The sequence below is a fragment of the Triticum aestivum genome, chromosome 7A (assembly GCF_018294505.1).
Source record: "Triticum aestivum cultivar Chinese Spring chromosome 7A, IWGSC CS RefSeq v2.1, whole genome shotgun sequence".
Classification (NCBI taxonomy): Eukaryota; Viridiplantae; Streptophyta; class Magnoliopsida; order Poales; family Poaceae; genus Triticum; species Triticum aestivum.
In genome coordinates, this window is record NC_057812.1 from 706,699,929 (window position 1) to 706,710,675 (window position 10,747).

General features: G+C 46.8%; 1 protein-coding gene across 1 annotated transcript; it reads right to left on the reverse strand.

The window, feature by feature from the left end:
• Positions 1 to 5,672: 5,672 nt before the first annotated feature.
• On the reverse strand, positions 5,673 to 6,328 carry LOC123146861 (probable calcium-binding protein CML25/26). The gene has a single exon (XM_044566132.1). It carries the CDS (start codon positions 6,256 to 6,258, stop codon positions 5,800 to 5,802), a length of 459 nt encoding a protein of 152 aa, XP_044422067.1. The 5' UTR covers positions 6,259 to 6,328; the 3' UTR covers positions 5,673 to 5,799.
• Positions 6,329 to 10,747: the final 4,419 nt, after the last annotated feature.

Sequence of the window (10,747 nt, forward strand, 5' to 3'; positions counted from 1 at the left end):
CAATTAACCACAAAGTCAGCCTTTTCATTCTCAGGATTCAGGATTACAAAAGCGAACTGATAATCAAGCTAACATCAAAAGCCACGAAAAGTAGATATTCTGAAAAATCCACAGAAATTATGATAATAAAGCTGGGGACTCTAAATGTTCCTTTTTCTTAACATTACTGGTTCACACATCTTAGAGTGGTGGTTCTATTTTTATGCGATATGTGTGTTGCAACTTGTGTCGTGCGAAAATGGATTCTATTATGACGAAAGTAGTTGTAAAATAAAAAAAATGAAAAATATTAACAAAGTTATGTAGGAAAACACAATAGATGTTTCAGTCAGACAGGAGGAATAGTTGCTAATTCATCTAAAGAAACTAGTTCTTTTTTCAGAACAAAGAAACTACTAGGTTTTTTAGTGAACAAAGAAACTACTAGTAGTTAAAAAAAAGGTGTGGTTACTAATTTGAAAAAGAAAAAGGCTAGTTTGATTGGGCCGGCCTAGAAACAAACCTAATCTCATCTCCAGCCTAGTCCACTGAACACGTAGAGTGGGCCACATCTTCAGAACTGACCTAGGCCCATGCAAGATTTGTGCGGCTGCGTTCTGACAAAATCACTAATTGAGGAGTACTCCTTGCAAAGGTCACTCCCACCTCTCAGGTTGTGGCAAATGACGCGCTGCACGTGCGCCACTTGTCACAACCTGGAGGTTCCCATTTTTTCGTAGATTCATTTATTTAAAACGTTATATCTCTTAAACCGTGCGTTCAAATCTGAACCATTTTCATCATTGGATTCTTTGCGTCGAGATTTTTAAAACTAGATCCCATGTTGATAGGTTTTAACGATTTAAAAAAAATTTGGTCAAAAAAACTGAACGAAAAAACCAAACCAGAAGCATGGTTTTTTCCTTTTTCGAAAGAGGCACGGCCGTGCCTCTCGCGAAACCATAACCGTGCCTCTCATGGAAGCAAAATTGTTCTCGCGAAAAAAAACAGAAAGCGTGTTTTTTTTCGTTTCCAAGAGGCATGTTCGTGCCTCTCGCGAAAGCACAACCGTGCTTCTCGCGGAAGCAAAACCTTCCCTCTGGCGAAAGGAAAAAAAACATAAAACGTGTTTTTTCCGTTTTTGAGAGGCACGCCCGTGCCTCTCGCGAAAGCACAACCATGTCTCTTGCGGAAGCAAAACCATGCCTCTCATGGAAGAAAAAAAATAGAAAACACATTTTTTCGGTTTTCTGAGAGGCATGGTCGTGCCTCTCGCAAAAAGCAAAACCGTGACTCTTGCGGAAGCAAAAACTGTACCTCTCGCAGAAGGAAAAAAACAATACACGCATATTTTTTCGTTTTCGAGAGGCATGGTTGTGCGCCAGTGCCTCTCGCAAAGCAAAACCATGCCTTTCGCGGAAGAAAAAAATACAATTTTTTGTGCAATTTTAAAAAAGATTAGGTCCAAAAGCTAAGTAAGACCGATGAAAAATAAAAAAGTCGAAGAAAACTAAAAAAGCCATTTAAAAAGCAGAAAATGTGTGCGGGAAAATAAAAAAAAATCCGAAGAGATCGTCTAGAGCACGATACGTGACGGCGGCTGAAAGCGCAGCAAGTGCCGCTGATCGTTGTGAGGCTTCCAATTCCCGAAAAAGCGTTCTTCAACTAATTGCTCTCGTATTCTGGAGCCTGAAGCGATATACACAGCGGAACCCCCTATGTGTCGCATTAAGCGGCAGAACGGCGGGGCTTTGCACAGAGACTCCCCAGGCTGAGCCAGCCTACAAAGGAGCAGCCAGCGGTGTAAAAATTGCAAAAAATGCGGTGCCTTAGCCACGCATCAAACTCACGACCCCCTCTCCAATGCACGCAAGCAGCTAGCCATTGGTGCTGGACAGTGTTCGCGGCAAATATGCAGTGCGGATTATTTAAAACTACCTATGTTCGCAGCTCTGATTTTTTATGTTTTCAAACATTTCTTGAAAATTCTGAATATTTATTAAAAAATCAGAACAATTTTTGAAAAGCCCAAGAAGTTTATGAAATATGCGAACATGTTTTAATGTGTGCACAAATTTTAAAAACAGGAACATTTACAGAACTTGTACAAACTGAACAATTTTTTATAGCATAAACAATGTATTAAACTTTGAACAAATTTTTAAAATGGGAGCATTTTTATATTTCTCTACAAATTTTGGAAACAGGAACATATTTTCAAATTCCGAACAATTTTTAACAAACACAATCAAGTTTTCAGAAAATATGAGCAAGTTTTGAATTTTTTAACAAATTAATAAAGGGAATATTTTAAAAAATTATGAACACATTTATAAAACAAGATCATTTAATTGACTTTTTGAACATTTTTTGAAAATCCCTAACCCTATTTGAAAGCCGTGAACAAAATTTGAAATTCACAAAAATAATCAAATATGTGATTTTTTTTCTTCATTTTTTTGAAAAATATGAACATGTTTTTTGAAATTTACAAATATTTTTTGAAAAATGAAACAAACTTGACAATGAAAAAATGAAATAAAACAAAATCAGAAAAAGAGAAAAACAGAAAAGGAAACTGGAATAAAGGAAAAGGGAAAATCTAAAAACTAAATTGAAACAGGAAAACAAAAAATAAAACCTGATTCAGGAATCTTTGCTAAAACCGGAAAAACTGATTGGAAACCCAAAATCAAAACGTGAAATCTATGCGATGGGTCGGCCCAAATCAATCCTTGTGTATGCTTTAAGTCGACAATCTGCCATAGAATGCGGCTGATAGGATATTCCTCTTCGTCTCCCTCACACAACGGAGCCGATCCCTGATCTCAAAAGAAAGAAAAAAGCAGAGTCGATTCCCAACCCCTCGCAAGCATCGGAGCCATCCTCGCCACCAGTTTGCCCTCTCTCCATCTGTTCCCACTATGTGATATCTTTACTTGGATCCACCATGGAGTAGCCGATAGGTCGGGGGACTGTTTGACTTTGTGGAGGCCTTCGACGCAGGAGACGGGGGAGGAGGCTGCCGACAACTGGGGAGTAGGTTTGCACGCACGGTGAAGGGGGAGAGTTGGGGGCGGACTATCAGTGAGAGCTATGCTCCGATGAGAGAGTCGGGGCAGGGGGTAGGAGTGGGCTGGGGCTATGCTGGGTAGGAGAGCTGGGTAGCTGGGGTATGGGGGAGGGAGGAGCTAGACAGCCGGGCCTCAGGAGCGCTAAGGGGGACCTACGCTTCCCAGGAATATGGCCAATAACGAGGGGAGAGTGGGGAAGGGGGAGCTGGACATCGGCCGTAGGGGCAATAAGGAGGGACCCTATGCCTCCAGGAATATGGCCAATAAAGCCTGCCGATCGCCGCCCGTTCCTGTCGGATGAACTGCCAATTAACCTCGACATCGGCCTCAACGTGGATGGATTTCAGGATAACCTGCTGCTTTGCCATCTCCGCCGCGTGGGCGAACACATACTCCGCCATGGCGTCCTCCATGTCGAAGCTCCTAGCCGGCACCAACTCCTCCTCTAGTTGCTTCGCCTCGTCCTCCATCAGATCTGCCACCTCCATCGGAACCAGCTCCTCCTCCTCTGGCTCCCGTGAGTCCGAAGGCAGGCCAGCTGTGATGCGGGTGACGCGCCTCACCCGGATCTCGTCCTTGATCTAGAAGGGGTGCTCTGGCATTAGCATAGCATAGGCAGTCTTCTTCTGTCGGGCCATGCCGGACGGCGAGGGAAAAGGTGGAGATGGAGAGAGATGTGTTTGGACTGGCGGCACAGAGAGGGAGGAAGAGGTTGTAGCGAGGGTTGGGGACGCCGAGTGGTTAAACAGGCGGAGTTTGGCCTCCGGCGACAAGCCGGAGCGGCGCCATGCGGCGTTCACACCCCCATTGGAGGAGATGCCCGTCAGAGTCAGACTGTTGGGTTTCTGAGCGATTCCGTGTGGGGCCTAGCTATCATACCGACGTGGTAGACACGCCCGGTCGCGCCCGGGCCTCGCCATATCCGCCCTACATTTGGATTGAATATGAGGGCCGACGGTCAGCCTGCGCGTTTAAGGACCGTTTGAGGCGCCCGTCTAGGTCGGTCCTTTTTGACCGGTCACTGACCGAGGCGCCCCCTAGGTGTATGAGGATGGTTTAGAGTGCCCGGTTGTAGATGCTCTTACATCCCTATCCATAGGAGCACCTAAAGTACCATAAGGAAAGCCAAAACAACCGACCTGGGCCCCACATATAAAGGCACCCTGCGTCAGGAGGAAGGCAGGTGATCTACCAAAGCAAAAGTCCAGATATCTCAGCTAGATCGATTTGTGACATTTCGTCTAGATCGACCATATAGAACTCGCCAATACTCCGTCAGTAGACAAGCTTTATTTAAGACACTTATTATATTATAATATTTTTGTGTGAGAAGGACACCGGCGTCGTTGTTGCCACTTTCATATCGGAGTCAGTCTGGCCATATCGATGACAGCCGAGAAGTCTTCGTGCACATGTATCCCTAAGGAACAACACCCAGGAGCCGCAATCGTCGTTGTTGAACCCTTGAATGAGTCCAAAGAATGTAACATCGAATCTCGCCGTCGCGTACGCACGACAAGAAACCTAACATTGCCGCCATGTGGATCTGGTAGAAATCTATTTCGGGCCTCCGTCTAATCCGTCCAAATGAACAAACTTGAAGAGGACTGGAACCCGAAAGACTGACTCGAAGAGGAAGCGGCGCCATCCATCCGAACACCACCATTGCGAGGACGAAAAACCATAGCATTTCAACTAGCGGGAGCCAAGGCACCAGAATTCCCTTTCTCGCCACCAGTCGCCGGAGCCACCGGCGAAGTCACCTTGCCACAGGGGAAGAAAGACGTGCTCCGTCAAGATGCTTTCGCTTGGTTTATGGTCATTTCATTGCTGAGGTTAAGTCCTTAATGATCGATGCGGTGTTTATTCCTCAGAAACTTCATAGGTCTTAGAATAGTGTTGCAGATTGTCTGGCAAGATATAGTCGTTCTGAGCGGGTTACAGATGTGTGGCTCGACAGAGGACCCCATGCATTGAGGAACTCTTGTCGCCGGCTTGTAGCCCTACCCATTTGGAATAAAGTAGTATTGATCTCGCAAAAAAAAAATGCTTTTACATTCGTGTATAAACTAGAAATTTATAGCTAGTCGTGAGAGCTCCAATGATAACAATGGATCTTGATTCCAATATGCGGTTTGAAAGTTATAACTTAAAATAAGAAGAACTAAAGGCAATTTGAAAAATAGCATGCATGACATCATCATTTGCATGGAGTTGGATCAAACCACAGGGGATGCAGGCGACTAGCCTTCTTTTTAGATGGACATGTATTCCAATATTTCAGTTCTCTAGAACCGTCATGGAATTTTCAGGTGGACATATAGGCGACTAGTTTTCTGGTTACGTGGGTAATAAAAAAGTACTGTTTGCGAGCACAGCCATGAACCGTTGTGTCATGCCATGTCGTCCTTACATGTGGGCCCCTTTGTCAGTTTGGGATTATCCGGGCCAAAACGAGCTATTAGTGCGATTTGCAAAAATTTACGTGCCGTGTTTTTTGCAACAAATTTGAGAATGAGCCTTTTCTGCATGTCATGCAACAGTTATGTGGTTCTGTTTAATGTAGTCCACATTTGAACTAAGGCCACAACTTCCCTGGTAACATATACAGATCGTGCGAGCAAAACAATGAATGAATGAACACATGACTGTACATATATATCACATGTCACATATGTGATCGACCAATGAATTAAGTGAACATTACATGTATCTACTAGAAGAATGCGACGAAGAGAGTCCATGATCAGGCCATCATCATGACCCGGAACTCGTCGAAGGAGAGTTTGCCGTCGCCGTCGAGGTCGAATCTGCAGATCATTGCCCGGCACTCCTCCACGCCCAGCTCGTGCGACCCCAACCTGCTCAGCGTCCGCCTCAGGCTCGCCGGCGTAATCGTGTCTTCCGTGGGCGACGACGCGTACATCCCGAACGCCTCCCTCAGGCACCTTCGCTTCACGTCGGCATCGTCCTCTTCCTGAGCACCGGCGCCGGCTGTCAGCCTCGAGAACTCTTTTTGGTTTAGCAGTCCGTCGCCGTCGACGTCCACCGTCACGAGGACCGCCGCCGCCTCCTCCTCAGACACGTCCTCGCCCAGTGTCGCCTCCATGCAGCGTCGCAGCTCGGACGCGGACACCTTGCCGTCGCCGTCCTCGTCGAAGGCGGCGAACACCGACGGCACCGCCATGATCGGGCGACTATTCATCGATCTTGCTTCCTTTTCACTAGATGATCTGCTGGCTAGCTGATTGGGAGCTGGTAATTAACTTGATTTGTATGCCTTGAAAGGAGTTGATGATAGTATGGCGCGCGTGGCGGGGGTATATATACGCGTGCGAATGGAGGACAAGATGTTGGCATCGATGGAGATGATGTGTCAGCTTCATTAGTTTCCGCGTCATTTTTGTGCAGCGCACATGCATATGTGAAATTAAGTATATCCGTGTTTTGTACGCGTACAAGTCCCTTTGAAGAAGTTTAACATCGATCATGGAGTTACTAGTAAATGTGGCGCATGCGTGGACCTCAATTCTTGCGTCAATTCATTCGAATTCGAATGATTTGAAGATCGCTCACCACGCCTGCCTCGCGGTCCTTGCGTCAATTAATTAAGCACTATGAAACCATGTTCTATATCCAAGGGCCAAATGTTTATGACAGCACGTGGATTGATGGATATGACGAATAATGAAGCTCCGTGGCAACGCGGCCGTCAACGGCCGACGACGCCAACGCGCTGGGCGATATGTACACGGCATGGCAGCCATGGTAATAGTTGTCTAGCGCTTAATTGATTAATTAGCAGGGGAGAAAGAAGTCATATTCTCAACTGCCTAGCAAGAAAATTATTCCCTCCATTTTTATATACAAGGTCACAAACTCATATTACATGTATCAAGGTAAAATTTAATGCCTTGCTTTGTAAATCGACTTTTCTTTTCGTTTAGTGAGATCATTAATACGCATCATGTATACACGAAAGGGATAGAAAATTGATTGAAGTGTCATTATGACTGTGTGCATGCAAGTATTAAATAGGTTGCTAGTTCGAGGAAATATCATTAACTATTGCGTTGGTGGCCTTGTATAAATGCAAAGTGTATTTTTCATAGTGGCCTTATATAAGTAAATGGAGGGAGTACTTCTAATCCGTTACAGTATAAGTAGTACTCCCTTCATCACAGTTTGTTGGGCGTATCTCGCGTTGCTCTGGGCCCAAGGTGCGGTGTGATTGGCAGGAAAAAAGGAGGCGCTGGAGCTGCGTTATTGAAGGAGATGCGCCTAATGAATCGCTAAACCAACGCTTTGTAACCTCCCCGTCCAGTAAAAGAAGCAAGCGATCGCATGCATTGGTGGAGACGGTTTAGAGCAAAATTTTAGCGAGTTTCCTTCTTCCTCCCGCGCCCTCCTTTTTCCCCGCGCACTTTCCTTTCTCACCCGCTCGGTTTCCATCCAAATCTCCCGCCGATCTGCGCTACCAAATCTAAAACGAAAATTTCAGAGTTGAAAGCTCCCGCCTATATTCCCGCCGGTGTTTCGCTCTATAAGTAGCTGCAACGATGGAGGAACACGAACAGACGGCTCCATCTTCTCTCCTCTCTCCTCTCTCCAATGGCGCCGCCGCAACAAGGTGCAAAAGATCGCCGGCCTCCTCCTCTTGGCCTCTGTGGGCTTTCTAGGGTCGCTTTCCAGCCGAGAGCACCGCCGCCCGGAGGTCTTCCTCCTCTTGGTCTCACCGGACGCGCGGGTGCTCCTTCCTTCTCCATCGGCACGGCTGGTTTCGAGCATCTTCCTCCTCCGACTACTTTGCCTCGACGGCGCGTCAGCCTCTCACGCCCATCTCGCCCTCCGGCACCTAACGAGGCACCTAACGAGAAACCGATTCCCACTTGCACTCATGTTCACACTTGCATGCGCTGCACAAACCATTCATGTTCCCACTTGCATGCAGTTGAGGAAGAAAAACGGAAGCAGCCTAATGCGCCCCAATTAATAGGATAGTTAAGGAGCTGCGCCCTATTTCCGTGGGATTGTGAAAAAAAAATCTGGTTTTGAAGAGGCGCCCTTTAAACTGTGACTAGGTGTTGGGGCGCGCCCGTTGCGCGCCTCTTGAGGGGGAGCTGGACGGTGCCAGCTAGTGGTCAACCCTTTAACACACTTTTATGTTCTGATTAGCATATGTGATGATTGTCTTAATTAAAAAAATTAAGATTTCAAGCAGAGAATAGCAGCAGAAATAGATACATATATGCATAGAAGCCCCATTATGGATCTTTACATGAATAATCTACAGTGCACTTTACATAAGCAACGGCATAGGTATAAAATGAGAAGTTTGTTATGTGCATGACTTCTAAATTTTTAGTGGTGAGCTTTTGCCTTTTCGGAGACGTGTTATTAATTTTGCTTGAATGGACAGTCTGCGACTGAACCTATTGTTGAGATTGATGCATCCATTTTATCACATGCTAGATCAGAGACTTGGGATACCTCTCAACTAAGTTCATGAGGGATAGAGCATTGGGACGATGGTGAGCAACAACAAGGGCCTCGTGAGCGATGATGAACAGCTCGTTGAATGCAGTGGAGTCCCTCTCCTCCGGTGGAGCTGGCCGCCTTGAGAACGTGGCTAACTTCTTGCCGTTGGCCGGCACTACGTCATTTGTACCTGGACAAGCATATATATTGAGATAATCAGAAGACATATATCTCTAATTAACAATCCAGCAGTTATATAAGGAATGTGTTTAGTGCATTTAAATAAGAGAAACGAGAGTTTGGGATTAAGCTTTCAGTACATTCCTCTTATCCAGCTCTGACAACTCAAATCTGTCTTTTACCTATTCAAAACCATGTATGAACTTTCACTGCCCCTGAAAATTAATTTGTTCTTTGGACAATTTTGAGGAATGGAGAGTTAACTAAGAATAATAAGCTTAAAACGGATGGAAAGGTAGCAATGCCTGTGAATTTTGTGGTGCATGTCGCAGAATCTGTCGATCACCTGTTATTGATTTATTGACTTTCCTACCTACATCTATTTGGTCAAATTTGTGGTTGTGCTTCTGGAATGGGAATTATACCTTCCGGACAACTTAATATGTCGATCAACCATTTGGTAGTTTGTCGAGTTCATTCCAACAAAATAGTAAAAGGTTGGCCACCAGAATGCGGCATATTTTCAGCATATAAGATCACCTGACCCTTTGTAACGCCCCGAGACCGATGTGCCAGGTGTCGTCTAGTTACTCGCTGTTGTTGCCTTGTCATTGCTTGCGTGTCTTGCATTGCATATCATGTCATTATGCGCATTTCATTTGCATACGTGTTCGTCTCATGCATCCGTGCATTTTCCCCGTTGTCCGTTTTGCATTCCGGCGCTCCGTTCTCCTCCGGTGGTCCTTTCTACCTTTCTTTCGTGTGTGGGGGTTAAACATTTCCGGATTGGACCTAGACTTGCCAAGCGGCCTTGGTTTACTACCGGTAGACCGCCTGTCAAGTTTCGTACCATTTGGACTTCGTTTGATACTCCAACGGTTAACCGAGGGACCGAGAAGGCCTCGTGTGTGTTGCAGCCCAACACCCTTCCAATTTGGCCCAAAACCCACCTAAACCTTCTCCATTATCTCGGTCGTTCGATCACAATCGCGAGGCCGAAAACCGCACCTCATTTGCACTCTCCTAGCTCCCTCTACCTATAAATAAGTGATCCCCTCCGAAATTTGCGGTCTAACCCTAGCCTTCCCCTACCTCGCGTCACCGGACAAAAATCCCCGCCGCCGTACATGTCCGCCCTCCACCTCGCTCCGGCCAGTGGCGTCGCGCCACGTCACCCCGCCACCGCCGCCAACCAACCGGACGCCACCACCTCACCTCCCGCCGCCCTCTCTCTCTCTCCTCCCACGCGGCCGGTCCCGCGGAGCCCGCGCGCCTCCGCCGCCACACGCCGTTCCCCGTCGCCGCGCGCTTCTCCTGTCGGCGCCCGCGCCACCGAGCCGGATCCCGCGCCGCCCGTCCGCTGCTCGCCGGCGCTCCACTCCTCCGCCGAGCCGGTGCGCCCCGGGCGCCGTGCCGCCGCCGCGCATCGTCGCTGGTGCACCTCCGTCGCCTCGCCCTTCGCCGGCGTCGTCCCCGTCCTCCGGCGACCCCCCTCCATCTCTTTTCCGGCGAGCTTCCGACGAAGTCCGGCCAGATCCGTGCCGCCTTGAAGTCCGTGCCACAAAACCCTAGATCTGGGTGAGATATTTCACTAAGTCCCCGAGTTTTCCATGTTTCAAATGTTCACGTTCATCACGTCGTAACTTTGCATCCATAGCTCCGATTCATGCATATAGCATATCAAAATGTTCGTCTCGGAGAGCACATCATTTCATCTCATTGCATCATTTTCATTTGAGCTCATCTTGATGCCCGAAATGCTGTTGGAAGAGAGCTATTGAGTTAATTGTCAGATCTGCTGCTCCAATTAGCTATTTGTCATTTTTGCCATGATTATTGTGTGCATGATATGCCCATGAGCTCTTCCTAAGTTTTGTTATATGTTTTGCCATCTTTCCAGAGGTGCCATCCATGTATTTCTGTGATGTGTGTGGTGACTAGCACAAGCTTGCAAAGTGGTGCATTTGTTAATGCTGATTTCAGGGACTTAGCAATTCCATTAAGTCCTTGATCTGTTTTTATCAATATGTCATATG

Bases quoted from the DNA above. Each gene is read 5' to 3' on its own strand.
- LOC123146861 (XM_044566132.1), bottom strand. From the start codon at position 6,258: ATGAATAGTCGCCCGATCATGGCGGTGCCGTCGGTGTTCGCCGCCTTC.